Below are 22224 nucleotides of genomic sequence, written 5' to 3'. Positions count from 1 at the left end.
TTTTATTCTTAGAAACTGATAAAATTGTGGGATTTGTGACTTGATTTTTTGTGTGGTGAGGGGCATGAACTGTTTTGGCATCTAACAAGGGGGATGTCAAACCACTGGGCTATACATAAAGAGATGAATGCAGAAAGATGTCATTAAGAGGTAAGTGATCATGCAACCTAAAAACAGTTCCCAGTAAAATGTATGGAGATGTCAAAGATCAGACTCAAAACCTAGCAATTTAATCCTGCAACGGCTTGGGTTTGTTTTCAACCTTCAACTGATTTGAAGAACAACAAAGCTACTGTATACTTTAGATATTTTTACTGCATGCTCTTTGACAGTTACAATTTCTCATAGGTGGAGTCCTCAGATAAAAACAGCTGACCTTCTTACGGCTGTGAAGATTCACTTCTTTTAGTATAGAAATGCTTTTATTATAATACAAACATTTTGTCAACTGGGAATTTTTGCAGGTAACACAGCAAAAGCACACGTTTTAGTTTTTTAGCTATCCATAACATTTTTCTATTCCAGCTATCATAGAGTGAGAAGCGTCATACACCATGGACAGGTTGCAGTGTTAACATAGAGAGACACAACCAGTCACACTTGAATTTACACCTACATCCAATTTTGAATCACCAGTTAACCTAAACTGCATGTGTTTAGACTGGAAAGAAGCTGGAGTACTCCGAGAGAACCCACACAGGCAGAGGGAGAAGACGTAAACTCCACACAGAAACCACACTCTTCGATTCAAACCCAGGACCTTTTTGCTGTGAGGCAACAGTGCTAACCACTGCACTGCTGTCCTACTCCCTCATTTCATTCATTCATTCGGATTCAGAGAAAAGTGTGAAGCAAAAAAACCCAAACCGGGATAGCTAATGGTGAATTTCTAGTCTCTCTTCTTCCAGAGGCAGACAAAGACTTCACAGTGGCATTATGCCAACTGTGTAAAATCGATGATTTTTTTTCCCAGCTTACAAGATTAAAAAAAGACCATGGGATAGGGTTAATTGCCCACCCTTCTAAAGAGGTGAAATAGTTTGTTTTCAGTCAGTGACATAACATCTTTGGCTTTTGTGAAACCCTATCTCTAGGTGGTCAGATGCACTCTGACCTCTTTATGTCCTCGGTCAATCCTCTATAGAAATCTAGAGGCGTGATAGTATCAGCATGAAGTTAGCAGCCTCCCAAATGTCCTGATTGTCTCACTAAGTTTTAGCTGATCCCCACCCAAACTACTCCCATGCCTGTACTCTGCCTGAAGGCTGATAAACAAACACAGAGAGGAGGGAAAAAAAGAAGAGAAAAAAAGAGCACCACAAGAAAAAGTTACTGGGTGCTTCTACAAACAACCAGCTGTTGATTAGATTACTATAGTCTCAGTTCACAAGGGACTGGAATGACAGCTCACTAAGTCTGTGAATGTGTTTATGTTAAACAAAAGGCAGAAGACAGGAAGTGGCAAAGAAAGACAGAACATAACAGAGAGGTAAAGTTCAGTGAAACTGATAAACGAGAGCGAGAAAGCGTTAGAGTTGACACACACACAGCATTCTGACTGGAGAGTAATTGCAGTCTGAACTAAGCTGGCTCAGTGACATAGTTGCTGAGAATGCCTTTTTGACACAGGGTCTGTTTCTGTTTCTCCCTCCCTCTGCCTATCTGTCTGCCTGCCTTTCATGTGGCCATTTTAGGAGACATTGAGTCATTCGAGCCCAGCTGACAATATGACAGCAATCAACAGGAACAGCTTTAGTACACTTGACTTCACACCAAGAGAACTTGTCTCACTCACCCTTGCAGAAAGATTATCTCGCTGTCTCACTCGGTCTTTCTCCTTCCTTCCTCTATTTCATCAGGTGTTCTTGAGGGGCAACACTGTTGTCTCTTCTCTGTGTCCTCTTGTGTATTTCTGTTTCTACTAGATTAGGGTGCCTTATTGGTCTTAACTCCCTGGCTTCTCATCTGTCTTTGCTTAGTTCCGTTTAAATAGGTAATGTCGCAAGAACGACAAGTAGTTTTTCTGCATGCACTAATTACCCCTCTCCCTATGTATCCTGTTTTCTTTCCGTCTACCTCTCTCCACTCTCAGTCACACATACACAAATGAAAAACCCATCAACAAACTTGCAGCCCCATTTTCTCACTGGTTCCCTCCCTTGCCTTTTCTCTTCGGAGTCCTCCCTTTTCCCGTTTTTTTCCTCTCATTCGCACACCTCCAAAGTATCTTGAATACAAAAGCGATTTGGCATGCTACAGACCCTTCTCACCTCCCACTTCTCCTCTTCCTCTATGTACTTTCAGGCCCCTCCTTTTAAGCTTTCTAGCTATCCTATCCTCTCTGTTGTGTGTGTGTGCTTTTCTTTCTGTTGGTTTCCTCTCAGCTGATAGAGCGAGGCATGCTTTGCTCACTCAGCAGTGAAGGCACACAGGGGAGAGGAATGGGGGGGATGCTTCCAACTGATTGGCTCACCAGAAGGGGGGTCAGCTGTAGTGGCTGAAGCCCTGATTGGCTGGAGGAAAGGATTGCAAAGGAGGAGGAGGTGTGAGTATCCATAAGCCCTCCCACCTGCTGAAGCTTTGACTGTTCTACAGAAGTAGAGTGCAGGCCTTAAGAACACTTTGCGTAAAGTGTGTATTAAAACTAAGTCATCTCCAAGCATGTCAAGTTTTCTTTATACAGTACAACCACATGTAAAGTTGTGCATGTGTGCTTGAATAACAGTTAATAAAAGAAGTTAATGTCTTAGAAAATAAACCTGCTAATAACTATGCAATCACTCCCTCCCCCTTTCTCTGCTGCCCTATTTCTTATAATGCTCCTCTGTGGAACATTAAAGGCAGGCATGAACTATAGCCAGCAAAAGCAGAAGGCTTATCTGTGGTGGGACTGATAGAGCAATAAGTGCATGTGAAAAAGTTTATCAGTAGAGGACCAGGAGCAGCGCTCAGCTGTGTGCTTATGAGTGTGTGTGTGTGTGTGTGATTATTGCAGCATCTGTGAGCTAATAAGGAGCAGGATGTCGACTACCCGAGAACTACTTCAGTTTGGTGTTGTTGAAGTCCACACAGCACAGTGCATTACTGACACAAGCACGCATACAGTGGGTGGAAACTGCACAGAAATTTGTCCACAACATATATCTTTGAGGCTGTCAAGCGAGTGCATATTTAACACATATTTAAGACACTTCTTTGTCCAGCGCTCCTGGAGATGCACACTCACACCTCCCTGTCTATGCTTTATTTTTTATTTTGGAACACTGGGTTGACTTTTTATCAGATGTGCACTGGTTGAGACATGCGAGACCAACATACTGACAGCTACTTGTCACTTTAAATTTCATTCACTTTCTGTCATTCTCTCCCTCTAGGACTCCTGATTCACAGGATGTCTACCTCCAACTCAGTTTCCATCTGTAACACCCTTCATCTGTTTCCAAAACAAGATGGAATATTTATTCCTGCCAAGTTACTGCTGAGTTTCTGTATTGTCTCTGTTTTACAAGAGGGTGGACTGGGCATAAGCTTTGTGGTGTCTCTTTTAACAAATTACTCTAAGGTTATGGCTCCTTAACAAATGATTAATGCTTAAAAAAAAAAATCCTTGTACAAAATAAAAATCTCTGTCACACACATAAGATTTGATCCTACCTGCCACCAGAATAAATATGTGCATATACCTGCATACAAAATTAATCTCTACCACTCTTGCAGGCATGCATCCTAGTTTACATCAACAAGATTAACCATTTTGTCTCATAGACCATGTACTGACATGTACTTATTCATAGGTGGATCCTTGGCTGAGTGATAGTACGGTTGCACTTGTTTTTTTGGTTTGTTTGTTTTTGTTTTTTTGAGTGTGTGAACAGTAAAAGTTAGCAGAGAGGAGGCTTGAAAAACAAGACACGTCTTCAGCCACATAGCTCCAAATATAGAGATGTGGGGATAGGGGTGAGAGCGGAGGAGCGGAGGGAGGTAGACAGGGGAGGAGGAAGCAAAAGAAACAGAGCAAGACAAACTGACAACTGAAGATTGAAATGAGATTCAGGTGATTCGTCCGCTACTTTTCACAGAAAAGCTGGTAAAGAAATCCAATAATGGGATTTTATGTTCCTACATAGCACTATTTAAGATTCTCCGTTTCAACGCAAACAAACGCAGACAACTACACCCTGCTGTCCCTTTAAGAGTGAACGTTGCTTTCCATATTTGGCGATAAAGGGGTGTGTCTTCCTTCTGAACACCTTCCCCCATTCAATGGCATTGAGTGGAGCCAAAGAAAACCATGCATTGAAAACACACACTCACATTCCAACAAAAACTCACACTGATGCAATTTTGACTTGAGCGCATGGCAGTGTTTGTTTTGATGTCTACATGGCAGCGTAGGGGGCTGGACTTTCAGCCTTGATATGAGAAATGCTGCTTGACACATGTCTTGTTTTTGTAGGCCCCTCAAAGTGACACCAGCTGTGTTTATTCCATTTTTTGGATTAAATGGGTTTCTATGGGTTACATGGCTTGTAATATAGTCTCAGGAACAACATTTACAATGCATATCACCTGCATTAAAAAACAAACAACGCATGAAAATAAATAATCGGCGTTTCTAAACCAAAATATCTAAAACAAGCTCCTTAACTCTCTCACTCAAACTGGGAGTGAATAAAAGGAAGGATTAATGAGGGGAGGTGGAGGAACAAAAAGTGTGCATGTGTGAAGAGAAGAGCATGGTGCCTGTGCAATAATGAGCATGTTTAAAGACACACAGACTCCTTCCTGTTTTGTTGTCCATGTCTGTGTCTGGAAGTAAAGCCGTTAAGAAGCATAAAGCTAAAGAAAAATATTTACAAATAATATTTGCAAGGGTATTACAAACACCGGTGCATGTTGATGACTCGCTTCTTTAAATACACTCAAACTTTATGATGCAATGCCTCTGACTTGACTGTAACAATTACATGAATATGCCTGCCAGTAAAGGGTAGACTAAGGTACATATATTGTAGGGTGGCTGATAATTACTATGACACTTTTTGTCCTCTGGTGAAATGTGAAAGTACATTTAAAGCAATTTCAAACTTTTTTTTTTTTATACAACCTCTGTTTTTTTAGTGCTGCAAAACTTCAGCTGTAAAATGTAATTCTTTAAAAGCAAAACGAATGACCTAATTGGTATGTAGATGAATTTAGTTCTGCTTTCATATTGTGAAGTAGACCCTACGATGACACAACAGAGAAAACCCTAGCAATCATATGACCTCCTATGAGCAAGCGCTTTGGCGTCAGTGGGAAGGAAAAACCCTTCACTTTTAACAGGAAGAAACCTCCAGTAAAGCCAGGTTTAGGGAGGGGCGGCCATCTGCCGTGACCAGCTGGAATAAGGGTAGGAAGACAGGATGATTAAATGCAGAGAGGTTTATAAATACATAGTGACAATAATAGGTTTCCTATTTTCAAACATTTCGGCTCTTATTTCAACCAGCACTTTTGAAGCAGGTTTTTACCTGCCCCATTGAGTGCTATAATTCCACAGCAGACTTTACCACAGATAGAAAGTTCAGGTACAGGTGCTTTCTCTGTTTGTAGGGTAATCAATTGACTTAATGCAAATAGATCGAGCAAATAAGCTACATCTATATGACCAATTAAACACAATGGTTCGATTATACAGCTCCATAGTGTAATGACCTTATAATAGCCGGATCAACAGAATTACAGATATGTTGTCAAACAATTGTTATCGTCAAAAAGTAAATATGACAATAAAGGATGACGGAAGCAACAGGATTAAAAAAAAAAAAAAAAAATGTGTACAGGGGCAGTCTGTTTACTCAAGTCACGCAATGTCATGTAAAAGTCAGGCCAGATTGAGAGTAGAGAACCCACAATGAGTAAGAGCTCATTGATGAGTGCAGGGAAGATGCAACATGTCTTTTAATGCCAGTGGGTCAAAAACTTGAGCAGCTTATTAACGCTTTAGGATATTTCACAAAATACACACGTTTATCTGCCCAAGTAGTTTTAAAACATTGACATTAACACAGCTATATTGTATGTTGATCATTCTTATTAAATGATCTTTCTACACATCAGTGGACCAATGAGACTGGGCACTTCTACAAGGTGTCCACTTTTTACATTCAAAATAACTGAACTGAAATGCAGAGCATGTAGAAAAAAATGTAAGTTTCCCAAATTAAATAAATAAACTATAGACTAAATAGAAAAAAAAATAAGATAATTTATTTATTTATTTCATTTTAACCCATTCTGAACTCTTATACATCATTCCTGAAATAACATTAGTTCCCTTTGTTGGTTTGTTTGGCATTTTAAAACGAATTTCCTGTGTATCAGTCGTACCGCATTTCAGAACTCTGATTATATTACTGTGAGATAATGTAAAACGTATAAAAGGAAAGAAATCGAGTGGATGGGGAAAATATGATGGGGAGGAGTGTGGCACCCTGAGTCTTGGTGACAGGCTAGGCCAGCTCAGAGGATGGAATGTTCCAGAGAAATATGTTGCCTATTCACACAGGACAGGAAATATGTATGTGTGTGACTGTGTGTTTCTGTCTCCTCCTCCTTCTCCTAGCCTTCGGGTACTTTTTTCCTGTCCATCTTCTTTCAGTATGAACCAATTCTTTTTAGCCTTTCATGCTTAGAAAATTCACACAGCATGATGGTGTTGCACCATTCTGACTGGTAGAGGCTGAATGTAGTACCATCTGGGCAGTGAAAGGAGGGGGGGGGGGGGGGGGGACAAATACCATGTAGTTCATCCAACAATCATACTGTCATTATTTAACCAGTTAATCCAACAGATAACTGGTTACTAACCAAAGCGGATGGCTGAGAAGATTACGATGGCACTTAGAGGTCACTGACACCCACCTTTTCCAGTAAGTGTGTAATCAACAGCAGAATGAAAGGAAAACACAAGCAGCAAAGCATACAAACTTAGAGAAAAATGTTGAATTCAGTCGCATAACAGCATGTTGGTAGACACACATTCATAGGACGTCTCATCAACTTAAATGTTGGTGATGTTTCAGTGTAAAGTAGAGAGTGACGTCTGACTAGGGTTAATCCTGAGATCCATTTAACACACATCCACACACGCACTTGCAGTTATTAAGCAGAACTTAATAATGAGAAGCTTTGGCAATATAACTGCTGCTCTCTGTTTTAGGCTACACCCACCCTAAGATACTTTCATTAAAAATAAACATGATCTGGTTCCAAAAATGTATTTTATCATAATAAAGTCAGTGTAGAGAGATCAAAAATAATCTCTCTACACTGACACACTTGTAAATCCATTTTACATTCACTATTTGCATACATCGGGTCTGCGGTGTTATAAATAGCAAGCAGCAAATTTCTTTTTTGTAAAAACGCAATATGTAGGTAGAACAGAAATGAGGAGAACTATGAGCAATATTTTTTTCCATCAGGCCAATAAACAAACTCTAACTCAAATTATAAAGCAGTCAGGGCAGTGGAAATAATATTGTGAATATTATGCCACAAAGTAAAAATATGGGGACATATTAGAGTTGTATCAGGACCATTATCCATTGCCAAAGAAAACCAGGCAGTGGGAGTGGAGTGTCTATAGAAAACTGACCAAACATACAGTACAGGCACCCTGATGGCTGAGTAAGTCACAAGCTGCGTCGGTGTGACTCCTGGCTCAAGTTTACTGCACGTCATTCCTCTGCTCTCTCCTTTGCTATAATTCCTGTGTCCATTTCAGCCTAATTGGTGGCTGCTTGTCCTCCGCATGTTGCATCAGGTTATACACAGAAGGGATCCTGCTCAGAACTACTATCAATGCAGTATAGAGAACACAAAAAAGCTTTTTCCCTTGCTCTGGTGAGACATGCAAGGTGAGCCAGTAATACACACATACAGACAGAACATTTGTTTCATGGCATACCAACACAACCAAACCATTAGTACGCAAAGTCAGAGATAATCACTTATAGGCCTATTTTAGAAATACAAACAACACAAAGTGCTACAATGCTCCCAAGGATGTAGGAAATACACTGTTGTGGATATTTGTTTAATGTTGGCAGACCTAAGACTTGGTAGGTGATGTACAATAAACTGTTTAAATTAAACCCTACATACTTCCAATTACACTATACAGGTATACTGCAAACATCAGCTCTGCGTCGCTGCCTTGGAGTCATTTTTTTCATTTAGTGTAAAATTTCATGCAAGTCAGGCGTGTCCTACATACCCAGAATCCACAAGACAGATGGGAATATGTACTATGCACACATGGAGGGCTTTGATGCTACACTTGTTCCCCTGAGTAATGGCAACACAGTAAGAACAAAATGGAAAGCTCATAAGTGACCGATATAATGCACAGGATTACACGTCTTCTTTCCAAGACTAACTCACAAGACTACATTAATACAATGCGTTTATATGTTTTGTTCAAGGCGACTTATTTATAAATGCTAAATGATAACTCCTTGGCCACTTCTTTAGGTATAGCTGTTCAGCTACTTGTAAATGTAAATATCTTATAAGCATATTTTTTTTGGCAGTTGGGCATGAAGACATGGTCAAGATGACCTGCTGAAGTTGAAACAGAGCAACAGAAAGGGAAAGGAAGGTGACTTAAGTGACTCGTAATATGGTGATGCTGTTTGTGCCAGACAGGCTGTTCTTGTATTTCAGATTTTCAAGCACAGTCACATTTACGGTTTACAAAGAATGATGAAAAAGAGAGAATATCTAGTGACTAGCAGTGGGTACAAATTTGTTGTTCATGTCAGAGGTCAGAGGAGAATGGCCAGATTGCTTCAAGGTAATAGGGCAACAATAACTCAAATAACAACCAGAATACACAGAAGAGTATCGCTGAATGCACAACAGATCAAACCTTGGAGCAGGTGAGCTGCACCAGCAACAAAATCCATTGTTCTCCTTCAGACCCTCATGAGGCTCAGCAGTGGCTGCAGATGACAGGATAGTATCCCATCCTGATTCAATCAGTTCTTTTGTATTGCCTCACCTCCTGTTTCAGGGGATACTGGGGATGGAGCCACCAGCTCAAAACGATACCGCACAGGACCAGCTCAGCCAGACTGCTTTAGATGATTAATCTGTTTCACTGGTGCCTTGCAGCTTTCTTTTTCCACTTATGTGGAGGAGCATCCATTTAAATCCTCATAATATTTGGGTCAAAGATCAAGATAAGTTTGACACTTTGAGACATATACAACAATGAGAAAGACTTAAAATGTCAGTATTGGTGAATTTTTTCCTGCAATGAAAGCTCTTTTGATTCCAATAGCTCATTCCACCACCTTGGACCAAGAACAGAAGAGGGTGAAATGGTTAAAACTCAAAAGAGTACATAAGCTTTGTGGTAACAAGGAGCAGTTTTCCTTGCTTCCCTTTAAGTTAACATTAGAGTTTTAAACTAGATATAGGCAGAAACACAACGCCTTTGTAAAGAACAAAGAAGTGCTATGGAGAAACATGGGAGGTTTAACAGCAAAAAGGCAACAGTTTACTAGATTAGTTATGAAAGCCTGATGACACCTAAGCAACCTCCATTGCAAGGAGGAAGGCAAATACATCAACAGGAGTGGCCTGCCACACCAATATTTGCAGAGCATAACAATCTATCAATACCACGGTCATTCCTAGGTCATGTATCAAACTTGGCAACACAACTGTGTTGTCGATGGTCTTGAAAAGGTCTAGGTTAGGAGATATTTTCTCAGAAGGAACAAACATTTGAGCTTGTCTTGGTTGAGCCTCTAAGATGTAAAGCAAGCAAGCAGCAATGTGGGATGAACAGCTTAGAGTAATTTACAAATGCTTCAAGTACTTTAGATGATGCAATACCATCATGGAAGCTTGTGACTTTATCCAAATTCAATCTGCAGTCAGTGTCATAAAAACTATGTTCGGTGGCAAGAAAAACAAAGTGTTCTGTAACAGATGGATAAGGCCTAAGCACTGATCTCAACATCATGGAGTTCGTTTGAGTTTACCCCAAGCCAAAAACTCAACTGTGTAATTCTCCAACATGTGTCGAAAAACCTACTGAGTATCTTCATTTCCTATTATTGCTTAACACACTTTTTGTGAATTTAATTGGCAACTATTTAAGGTAGTTTTAAAATGCATCATTACGTTTCTTCTAGAGCTGTACATACTGCAGCAATAATTTTTGGTTTGTCTATTTGCATAGAGTTATATAGAATGCCCATAAAAAACCTATATAACACACTTATACACAGAATTGGAGACACGTCTGTCATTTATAAAAGCTGTGACATACTTAACTTAGAGCAGACACTGAAGCAGCTTGGTATAACAAAAATACATGTATTTGAGATCATTTATTTATTTTTTAAAATACTGATCACCAGCAGTTATTTCACCCGTAGTTACTTGAAGTTGTGGAATGTAATTCACTTTGCTCTACCATGTCACTACAAACTGCTTCCACTCTAGATGAAACCTTAGATCTGTCATTCAAGCCACTCCAGCATAATACGCAGTATCTTCCCTTTACAAGAGCAATCAAAAGTAACATCTTAGATTGACAAGAAGGCAAACTGGAACATGTGGACACTTTTAGGCTGTTTGAGCAACTTGAGCAACATTTAATATACACTTGACCCGTTTATAATTCCTGAGTCTTCATTATTGCAAAGCTGTCATAGTTCTGACTATCCGTGACCACCATTGTAACATTGCTAACTTGTTCCAAGGATCACAGAATTCTTTGGCATTTTCTTCAATAACCTCCACATTGATTATTCTGAAAACTACAGTAATAGAAACACAGGGACACTGTGTGATTGCAAGAGAACTAACCACTTCCTCTTACTGGTAGACTGTTAGGAGGACTGTGTGACCTTTAATGGTAAGATTGAAGCTAAGTTTGGTTAATGTGTGTACCAGGCCCTTTTTACACATGCTCTCTGGATAAAGTCAGGTAAGGATATTTCCAAAGCTGGGGCAAAGGCATGTTTCTCTACTCTGTTGCATTAATTCTTCTTTTTACAACACTTTGTACGTGTTTGGGAAATGAGGAGCCCAGCTGCTGTACATTTAAAAACAAAAATGTTTCCTCATTCTGAGTGAGGTTGTACATCATCTTTATGCAATACTGAAGGCCTTCCCTGAAAGAGATATATGGATGGCATTAATGGTACCTTCATAGATGTGCAACTTACCCAGGCTATATGCACTAATTGATTCCTACGCTGTTACAGACTCTGGCTTTTGAACTGTGGCCTCTCCTATTTAGCCTTGGGAAAAATAATGACCAATTTAAAAAAAAATAAAAAAATACTTTGGTTATTAAAATCACAGGATAGTTTTAAACTTTGGTCCATCCTTCATAAATGAGGTCAGTCCCAGAGAAGATCTTATTTATGCACATTTTTTAAATTGTTCTTTGTTTTGACATTGTCCTGTGTTTTATTCTATTGTTAAGTGTTCTTGGGTGTCTTAAAAGGTGCTTTTAAATAAAATGTATTATTATTATTGTTTTCTTTTGCGTGGTAGAATTTAGACTTCAGATGTAGTGATGAATCATGTTTAGTTATACTGATAGTGGTTGTCAGAAGTATTCCCAAGCCTATGCAGTCATTTCCAGAGTCATAGGCGCCACCAGTGCAGTGCTACCTGACGACCTGAGATCACAGAGATTTCATCCTTGTTTTTGATCTTGTCCATTGCATATAGATTTTTTTTTTAATTATATTAAGTAGAATCCCAAAGTGACATTGCAGAAAAGAAAACTATTCAGAAGACCCAACAGTGGTAGTCTCCCTGCATTTTAAAATGAGAAACACTATTCATGTCAGCTGGTCACTGCTTTCTGTGGTTTAGTACCAAAAGTCACATCAAATTCTTGTGCATACTTATTATCTAAAGTTATTTGTTGCATTCCTCTTTTCTTAAAGCTAACAATTTATGCCTAGTATTTTTTTGTTTATTGTTATTCAATAGACATAATTTAACTCCCATAAGGATAGAAGCACAGTCGTGCTTGGGCACACTCAGTCACACATACACACTAGAGATCAATATAGCCCCAGAGCAGTCCTGAGTACTCGATCTAACCCACACAATCATCTGTAATCTCTGACATCAAATCCTGCCGAGATACACTGGAGAGTTGACAACAAGCCTTCATCAACAAGCCTTCATCTGCTCAAAGCATTTAATAGCCACCCCCACTTTTTACACAGACAATCAAATTGCTGCCAGGTAGAAATGCTAAAGAACAATCGTGATCAAAGAAGAAAACCACCATAAGACAAATGATACAAAAGTTATTTTTGATTTGCTCAAAGATAGAGTGTATGCAAAAGTCTGTAATGTTGTTTTTGTGGACTTTATTTTATTCTCTTCAGACAGAACCATTCATTCCCTTAGCATAAATAGATACTGGTGGCCCTCCAAACTACCATCGGAAAACAGACTGTTACTCATGATCCTACTCTTGCTTAACTCAATGTTCTTGCCTGCTTAGTATGCACAGAAGCATGCAATTTGATTTCATTTAATTTGGCTGAATGTATTGGTTGTTATATATTTTGAAGCAGAAAAAAACCCCAACAACACTGCGGGGGCTTTCCTCTGGCTATTTTCTTTTCATGCAAGGAGGTTGATACACTTATCCATTCTTGTATTTGATCACTCCCTCTCTTGCTTTTCTTTGAATATGAGAGGATTATCCAAGTTTCTCTATCTCACCTGAATAGACTGAATTCATTTAGTGTTTTTTATTGTCCTTGTGTGCCTAAGCATGAGGGAACTTAAGTAAAAGGTGTTTGAGCGTGGGACAAGCCCAGACCAAGGTCTGCTGAACAACATGCATCTTGCCTTCGGGGCTGGATACAGCAAAGATCTGCATGACGTCACACTCAGCTGAGGACAAAAGCCCACTGCTTTCTCCCAGACAGAATAGTGGGGGGTGGCTGTCAGAGCAATGCATGGACAAGCAAGAGAAGAAGAATAATGAGCCGCAGCTGTATTTGGTGCTGCAGTGTGTGCTGCATGTGTGTGCAAAAAGCTGTAGTTTACATACATGTAAGACAGCTGCACGTGAGCTATATAGATGATGCAGTGTGAGACTGCACACACATGCCTAATGTGTATGTCATTGCCTTCATGCTCTGCTTGTCAGGACAATGAGAGATGGTGCACTGCAGCTAGCATATTAACAGTGCAATATAGGACTCATTGATTTGTTACATTTATTTATTCTTTTTTTTTTTTTTTTTTTTGCATATGCATGTGACAAAGGTTCTGTGCCATCATCAATACTCTCTTCAATGCATGATGCAATGCAACTCCCAAGTGCAATCCAAGGGAACAATACACCGACTGCACTCACTTATATGCCCTCTCCTATTAGCTGTACAATGTTCATCATCACTCCACCCGCTGAGCTACAGTCATAATCTCACAGATATACCGCTGCTGGTTGATCCTTCCTTCTTGCCTGGCCCATATATGCACAATCCCAGGAGCACAGTGTGCAGTTACAATAATTAAAAAAAAATAAAAACCATTTTATCTCATAACCATTTTAATGCCACGCACACTATTAATTTTGATTTATGCATTGGGATTTCACTGGGAAATTCTAGCACTTTGTCCCCAACCAATGCAGACTGTGCACACATAAAGAATGTGTGAGGAAGGCAGACAAAGCAGGGGAACGCCCCCTACATCATGCAAGCTACTGTCAGGTCATCAGCTGGCTCAGGCTGGATTTCGCTCATTCTTCTGCTAGACTCACAATTATGATAAGGAATCTCTATGCATGATCACAATGCAAAGGATGTAACTTAACCCATTTCAACACACCCCTACCTTTAAAGTACACACAATGCAGAAGATTAAAGGGAAGGCAACCAGCCAAATTTCAAGATTTCGAAGTCTACTCACCTCACGAAAAATATAGACTCAGATCATCAAACACAGCCAGGCAGTGTGAAGTGACGTCCGTGTAGTCTGGGAGTTTGGCCTTTCTGCTGTCTGTCTGCCGTGTTGACTGCTGCGTTGTCGGTTTCTAGGTAGCTAATGTTATGGGCCGAAAATCGACTTCGAAGCTAAAAGACGTTAGCAACATTAACCGTATATCAAATAGGTAAAATATTCGGACAGTCTTGATCTCGTCGTCTCACTCTATAGTCCAAATAGTTTTTTAGCTAACAAAGCTACCTCCCTTCCTCTCTGTGCCAGTCTTTTTAGTGCACTCCCAGCTGTTTTCGTTGTTTCAACCTTTGCCTTAAATTCCTCCTCTGTCCCTTTAAGTAACAGGATTTCCGGGGTTTGCGTGTAAAAATACCAAAGGCGGGGCTTATTCACCAGCTGAGCGCCTGTCATTTAAGCGATTCGCCGCTTGGATTTCCCTTGACCAATCATCACTTGTAGTTTTTTAAACTATGCAGATTTATTCAAACATACTGTTCTCTGATTGGCCTAAGGATTACCTCAAGAGCCGCCCAGTACACGTGCATTTTCTTCCCTCCTAGTCTTCAGTGCCAAGGATAGCTTTTTGTGCTGGAGCTCCGACAGTTGTTTTATCCATTAGTGTTTAAAATGACACGAAATTAAAATTAAAAAATAAGACTTTAATAATTACTGTCACGGATGCGTGGTAATTTATTTAGTTGTTTTTGTATTTATGCACTGGTTAAATTCACATTACTGTAGGTAACCCCCTTCTTTTCCTTCCATTTGCTCCATGTTGTCACAGAGCTAAGAATAGCTCAGCAACATGTATCCCCATATTGCCTTGCAGCTGCACTGAACTCCACGCCCATCTACCCAGAGTACAATGGGGCCTGATTATACTGTGCTGTGACGACGATGCAGCCTAAAAAGATAAAAAAAAGGACTGCGTTTAAGCTCTGCGCCTGGAATATAGGATACTGAATTTGATGCTCTTGCCTGTTACTTCTTAGTACTTTATCTCTTAGTAATAAACCCAGTGTCTGTTACTGAATAAACTCAAAATTACTAAATCAGTCAATGAGTCATTTATTCTTATTTTAATTACCACACAATTCTAATCTGTCAAAAAAATAATTAATGCAGGAGTTTAAAAAACGTGTACCACATAATCACATGTGTTGAGGAAAAGTGGATTACTCCCCTTTGTGCATGGCAAAGAGAAAATGTCCTTTTCCGAGTATCATATCAGCGTTCCTATGTTCTTTAAAAGTTATCTGAACGTTATGCACATGCACACAATAGAGATGTCTTATTGTTCATATATTACTCTCAGACCCAGCATACACTTGATGGGTATTATGGTGGTAACCACATAACAACTCATGTTATGATACCGTCCCAGTGCTCTCTGTTCTGCGTTAATAAAGGTGATATTTAAAATTGGTGTATTCAAAATGCATTGCAAGAGGAAGTGCTGCTGTATCAATCATTTGTTCCACTTCTTTTTGAAATTTCCCATTAACATAATATTTTTGGTGCATGATTATTTTTAGTTTTGGCCGTGGGACCACAAAGGTGGAGTCATGACAGATTTCTTTTTAAAGACATTTATCCAAAAGCGACAAAATTTGCATGCGGTGTCTGCAAACATTTTCCAGTAATTCATTCTCTGAAAAAGGAAATGAAACCTTATTATTTGGTAAAAACAGCTGTTATTATTATGTGTATTATTTTTCACGGTTGCATTGCTTCAAAAAGCACAGTAGTATTCAATCACATAACGTTTTCCTGTCACATAAAGAACTTTATCATTAAAAATGACAAACTGCACCATGCCTGTGTTAGCTTTATCTTGGCACACAAAGGTGCTTTTTAGTTTAGCTCCCTGCGCCCCCCTCTGTTTACTTGCTGTAACAGTCGTATTGCCCTCAGATCTAAGCATAAGCAAACTGCTGATCAGAAACCAGGACTTGATAAAAGTCTTTACAGTTGATTAAATAAGCACCAGTTGGTTTGAATGTCCTGACTTATACTATAAGTCAGGACATTCTTGTTTTATTAAAAAATAAAACAAAAAACAGAGCTTACTTTTCTTTAATAAAGAATAGCCAATACTTATAATACAAAATTAATGTCTTTACAGCAATACTTGAAATTTGGGTTTTTGAAAAGATGTTTGAATACAATTACATGTACTGCCATGCATGTACAGGTGTCTTATCAACCTAAACATTTCCAGTCCAGCTCCTTAAACACTCATTATAACCATAAATAACAAGTCACACACTATATACATCACTATCACTTCTCTATTCTCACACGCCATGCAAAATTTTAAGTGTTCAGCTGATCAGTTGTTTTTATCTTCTTTGACCCTTCTGTGCCATGTTCCCTCCTCCTCTTCTGTCTGTGCTTCTGCCCTTCCTCTTGCCTGAACTGGTGCCTGTTGTGGGAAAAACAAAAACATATTCACATGCATTGACAAGAGAAGGTAATTTACTTGAGTTGAATCTCAAACAACAGGGACAACAGAAAAAAAAACTATATGGACAAATTTGGCTCAGCAGTAAAGTGCTAAACTGTTTCAGGCTTTTTTTGCAGCTTTCCTGAGTTTCCAGGTGATAAAATACAAAATTACACACTAAATAAAAAATGCAGAAACAAAACTTAGTATTGTCTGACTTGCAGTGAATGGTGCTAGTATTCAAGTCATCTTCTACAGTACAACAATGATAAGATAAAGTCCACTGAAGGTCAGCTTTTCCTACATCACCGGTCATTTTGGAATGTGACTGTCATACTTTAAAACGTTTAACGCATCAGCATCTTGCAGACAAGAATCTGGTGGATATTAAACAATATTTTGATCTTCTGTATGAATCTAAACAGGAGGGCTATATTTCCCTTGTGTTGATGAGATCTTTAACATTTAAAAAGTGATAGCATGATTTCATCCCCATGAAAGCAAATTTAACACAAATATTAACATTGTTGGTACCATAGATTTTAGACACATTGATGATCATGTGGCCTATTGGCTAACAGTGCAGACAAAAATAAAACACTGAAAATATGTGAATGATATTTTCTCCTGTCTCTGTAGTCGTTCCTCTGCCCAAACATGTCCCAAAACACCATATATGGAAACCAGGTGCAATGAAGAGCTTTGTCAACTAACCTGGACTGCCAGCGTCGACCGCTGTTCCACACTCTACCAAAGGAAGGAAGCCAGTTGGCGTCTGTATGTGAGCTGTGATCAAAGTTGGCCCCCACTCTGTTCGGAGGAAGCTTCCTCAGCTTCTCTTGCTCCTCTGCCAAAAGAGAGATGTCATTATACTCCCATTACAGGCAGATTTTTTAACTGGTTTTATACAAGTCTATGTGGATATGTTATTTTTAATTCCTCACACTAACTCCAGCAACAGCAGCTTCATGATTGTACCTCTAGTGTTTACGAAAATGCTACTTATAAATGACAGTGATGCAACACATGCTTGACACTGCTACATGTCATTTGATGATAGCATCGTCCTTACTATGTTTGAGGAACTCGTGGAGTGATGGGCCAATCTCTGGCTCTGCAGCAGTTCTGGAGGTCCCTTCTACAGGATCATCTTGGAGCCAAGGAGGGACAGCACCTACAGCACACACAGGTTAAAATGCTTCATCAAGCAGACAAAATAGTTTCATGCAGAAGCTTCAGAAAGGTTGAAAAACACAACAGGAAACCAGTAAACAATGTATTAGCTTAACAGAAACCAAGGTTTGTCCACTGATACACAATGCAGTCAGGTCAACATCATTAATCACTTATTTTTAATTCATCATGCAATATGACTAAGTAGATGTCTGATGTACAAGTTTGTGGACAAGATCACAAGATATCATGTCAATATGGACCAAAATGTCTGAGTAATCTTTCCAGCACCTTGTTGAATCTATGCTACCAGGAATTAAGGTACTAGCAAGGAGAATCTAATAATGTTCCCAGTGAGTATATATACTGAATTTATATGTATTAATTTTATAAATAGCAGGAACAGTAAAAGTTCTGCGTAACTCTCAAAAGCAGTTGTTTTGCACAACCACATATATATATTTTTTTCACCGCCACCTCAAGTCATACATCACAGTACCTGTATGAACGTTTCCACTGTTCGATGAATCCTGTATGAGAGAAAACAAGCATTCATGTGAGGTCATTGCATTTGTATGATAAGATAACATTGCATATATATATATATATATATATATATATATATATATATATATATATATATATATATATATATATATATATATATATATATATATATATATATGTGTGTATATATATATATATATATATATATATATATATACACACATATATATACACATATATATACACACACACATATATATATATATATATATATATATATATATATATATATATATATGTGTGTGTGTGTATATATATATATACACACATATATATACACATATACATACATATATATATATATATATATAGATGAGTGAATACTTTTTGAATAAAAGCTGCCAGTCTACCTGATAACCTATGAATGTCAGGCCGTGTCCTGCTGGAGTCCACGGCATTTCACCGATCGAGTCGACAAAGCTGCTCCCCGCCTGCTGGTCTGATCCTTGACACATAAACTGTGAGCTGTTGCCCAAAGGACAAGGTGATCCCAAACAAAAACACAAGTCATTTGAAGTGAGACCGATGAGAGTGTAGAATAGCTACAGTGTTGCAGATAGGACAATGGTTTACCTGACAGAGTTCTCTACAGAGGAGTCTGTGCCGTTGGGTCCGTTCAACAACTCAGGCTCTGCATCACGCTGATATTGATTCAGGAAAAGCCAACAGTGGTTCACAGAGGAAGTCTGACATCTAATCATGTTTCATCTCAGCTTTTATCATCACAATCCTTACACACAACATTACCCAAAATGTTAACACAAACCTCGTGCCCTTCTTCTTACACCAAAAGGTTAACCAGCCACACTATTCTTTAAGAGTTAAAAAGGAGCCTACAATTATTTAGCTGAAGAATGCTGGAATTTGCAATCTTACATGCAAACAAACAACAGTTAATGCCACAGTGATGGATACTGCCACAGCATCGTTGGAAAACAAACCTCTAAAAGCGACTGTAAGACCTCCTGGCGATGCTTTTCCTGGGCTCGTATATGCTCAGCATGCTGCAGTCACAAAAAGAGAGAGAAAACAAAAAATAATTACCAACAAAAGGTTTCAAACCTGGATAATGTACCCTTCCTTAAGACACTAATAACGCTGAAAAAATGACTCTATGGATGAAAACAGTCTCTAAGTAACTATATCTGCATTTCAGAGCTGACTTTCAGATGTTGAGATGCTGGCTAATTCAGCAATAAATTGAACTGAAAATTTAATTCACCTCTATATATGTAACTATATTGGCATTTATTAATACTGTGCTTCACTACTCCAAAAACAGAATGCTATATGTAGTTCATTTAAAAACAATGTTGCAATACCTGTTTAATGTATTCATCCTCCTTCTCCACAAATGATTCCAATGCCTTTGCCACCTCAACTTTAAACCTAAAGAAAAATACAGAACAGTCAATGCAGATACATTTAATTTTACAAACAAACTTTAATAATGTCTGAATACTTTTGGCTCAGTAGGTCTACCTTTCCGTTTCCTCTTCTGTGATGATGACTTTGTCTCTAAACTTCGGGTCAGCTTTATTGTCCCACCAGAACTTGTGTGTATTCTTCCTGTGTTCTGGGCTGAAATAAAATATAGTTGAAAAACTTTAAATACACTCTCATATAAATTTATATGAAAAAATAAAGCAGGTGTACTATATTCATTCAGCAAATGTTTGAGAAATGTATCTTTCGTGGTCAAATGGGTCTTGGTGACCTCTGGACATATTACATATTTTTGCTGCATGTGTAGGTTTGGGAAACATCTTAAAGATATTTTAAAAACTCAACTTGCAAGTTGGCACATAAACAGGAAGAAATGGAAACAGTAATTCAGGCGTCAGCGTTTTCTTCTTGATTGTGTCTTATCAGTCACTTAAGGATCTTTCCTGTTTCATCACACGTAAGCAACTAACCCTATCCTTCTTGTTTACAACAGCATGTGTATACACAGCCAGTTGAGTAATACGCATTTAAATGCAGTTTATATGAAAAAAACAGTTTTTTGAAACTGTGTTAAAACACTTTTCCAGACATGGATTGCTTTAAAGCAACAAAGGAAATTGAAGCAATGTGAGCAATCAAAGGCAATCAAAATGGTTCCAGACAAAACAAAATACAGTGAATAAAACCTTATAAGTAAGACTCACGTTGCCATGTGTTCTAACAGGCCTCCATAAAGGACAGTCATGTTGCCGTCTGTAACGTTTTTCTCAATTTCACACCCACAGCAGTAGCACCAGAATGTCTGCTTGTGCTGGGTGCAATCAAACTTTTCTACTTGGGGTTTCTTAAGTGTTCGGCGAGCTTCCTTCACCTGGGAGACAGTGGATGAAACATACATAGAAAACTGACAAAGTTAGACTCTGATTGGAGCTAAAACAGTTTCACACAACTCTACTGTTGTATTTAAATATTACCTTTTATTATTATTCAAATTAAAAAATACAAATTAAAAAATATATATAATCAGTTTGGAGAGTGTAGCTTGTGGTGCTGTTGAATTATATAGGGTTATATATTTATATATATGTTTACAAAACAAAAGAACTAAAAGAGCTGATTCAGGAAAAGCTAACAGTAGTTCACAGAGGAAGTTTAAACAGCTCAGATTGGCCTTGTTGACTCCCATCTCTAAATAAGATGTCATTTACTAATGGCAGTATGTCAGTGTTTATCTGTCGATTTTGTGTTGTTTCAGATCAAGGCTGCATTGGCTAAATACAGGATAATGTGATAAAACTCTAAAAGACTTGAAAACAACTTTATAATGAGGATGTATTTGTTTCACTGGTAAAAAAGGACAGGAATAAATAACAAGAAAATCCCCAAACAATTGCTACTAACATGTGAAAATCTCCAACTACAGTGTACATAGAAACGAAATAGACCAAAATTACTGACAAGCAAAGACATACTATGCAAGTATGTACATTACAGTATTTGAGGACATATATAAATGAACTGTTTAAATATTTGTTCAAATAAATTGTTTTAGGGAACGAGTCTGAATCCTTACTGATGAAGAAAAATATATGTAATATACATGATAATAAATCAGACTATATTACTGTCCGATTTCATAGAAATATAACAGTAATATCATAATGATATATACAGATGTTGTATATCGAGTAAAAACAAATTGTTAAAATATATAATACACAATCAGAAAAATATAATAATAATAATAATGATGCTTTAAAGTTATTTAAGTTGTATCGTACATTAGTTATGAAAGGATGATCTCAAGCTACTTAATCAGAAGCAGGGCACATTACGCGTGGCGTGCTGGTGGTATTAGAGTTATGAATATTATGAATACTGACGCACCTCATGGTGGCCGTTCTGTAGACTTAAAATCATATACATATAATAAAGAAGATAATGGACTCACAATATTTCACTACGCAACTTGGGAATCATACTTTTTAATGTTACTCAGAAGGAAAAGAGTTCAATCTAGGATTTTAACAACAGTTTGCCTCCATCACTTCTACCAGGGTTTGATCATGCTGCACAAAACACAGACTACTCTCAATATCAAATATCAGTTAAAAAAAATCTATGATCTGCATACCTTTTCTGTGAATTTAAGGAGAACCACTCTGAGTCTACTTTGATGAGTTTTTCCGAAAATGTGTCCCTTCCCGTTGAATGTTGTTTGTCTACAAATGGCACAGTAGTGTGCACCCATTTAGATTCTGTGGAAGTTGCCAAACATATACCGAAACCAGATCCGACCTAAAACCAAACGTAACAGTTTTATCTTTGTTTATCTTGTATCCCCCTTCACCACAGCAACTACCCCTAATAGCTTAGCGTAAGTTAGCCTTTGCTACAGGACGTAGTTCCGTCCCGAAATACTTCCCCCTGGAAGCAGAGGAACGGGCTTTGTGTTAAGACTTTCAAAAGTCTTTGAAAAGACTTTTAGTACTACGGATATTGGTCATATTTAAAGTAGACTATATACCAAAAGCGGAGTAAGATCATAGATAGTAGATGCACAGCCTTCTTTCTAAATGAAAAGGCAACAAGTAAAG

At 38.3% G+C, this 22224-nt stretch overlaps 2 protein-coding genes across 3 annotated transcripts in view; both read right to left on the bottom strand.

Moving 5' to 3' along the window:
* LOC134639094 (atos homolog protein B) overlaps nucleotides 1–14322 on the bottom strand; it is a 28859-nt gene extending 14537 nt beyond the window's left edge. The window contains exon 1 of one of the 2 annotated variants that reach the window (XM_063490137.1): nucleotides 13966–14322. The gene's annotated coding sequence lies outside the window, so the exon portion shown is untranslated. Of the gene's footprint in view, nucleotides 1–1795; nucleotides 2382–13965 lie in introns of those variants that run through there. The other variant, XM_063490138.1, reaches the window with a different exon arrangement.
* Nucleotides 14323–16088: 1766 nt separating this feature from the next.
* cenatac (centrosomal AT-AC splicing factor) lies at nucleotides 16089–22012 on the bottom strand. The gene is made up of 11 exons (XM_063489861.1): nucleotides 21762–22012; nucleotides 20332–20498; nucleotides 19664–19762; nucleotides 19504–19570; nucleotides 19123–19185; nucleotides 18755–18822; nucleotides 18532–18646; nucleotides 18114–18144; nucleotides 17514–17615; nucleotides 17156–17288; nucleotides 16089–16420 (listed from the first exon to the last, which is right to left on the bottom strand). The coding sequence occupies exons 1-11, from the start codon at nucleotides 21876–21878 to the stop codon at nucleotides 16312–16314; spliced, it is 1071 nt and encodes a 356-aa protein (XP_063345931.1). The 5' UTR covers nucleotides 21879–22012; the 3' UTR covers nucleotides 16089–16311.
* Nucleotides 22013–22224: the final 212 nt, after the last annotated feature.

This window comes from Pelmatolapia mariae, linkage group LG12 (genome assembly GCF_036321145.2).
Source record: "Pelmatolapia mariae isolate MD_Pm_ZW linkage group LG12, Pm_UMD_F_2, whole genome shotgun sequence".
Taxonomy (NCBI): Eukaryota; Metazoa; Chordata; class Actinopteri; order Cichliformes; family Cichlidae; genus Pelmatolapia; species Pelmatolapia mariae.
Note: the sequence above shows the minus strand (reverse complement) of the source record. Positions and strands in the feature narration are given on the sequence as shown.

What these genes read in the sequence shown, in the direction of transcription:
- cenatac (XM_063489861.1), bottom strand. Translation starts at nt 21,878, where the DNA reads ATGGGTGCACACTACTGTGCCATTTGTAGACAAACAACATTCAACGGG. An exon ending in ACAGAAGAGGAAACGGAAAG is followed by an intron (nt 19,571 to 19,663) that starts GTAGACCTACTG and finishes ATTTTTCTTTAG; the next exon opens with GTTTAAAGTTGAGGTGGCAA. An exon ending in TCTGTAGAGAACTCTGTCAG is followed by an intron (nt 18,647 to 18,754) that starts GTAAACCATTGT and finishes TTTGGGCAACAG; the next exon opens with CTCACAGTTTATGTGTCAAG.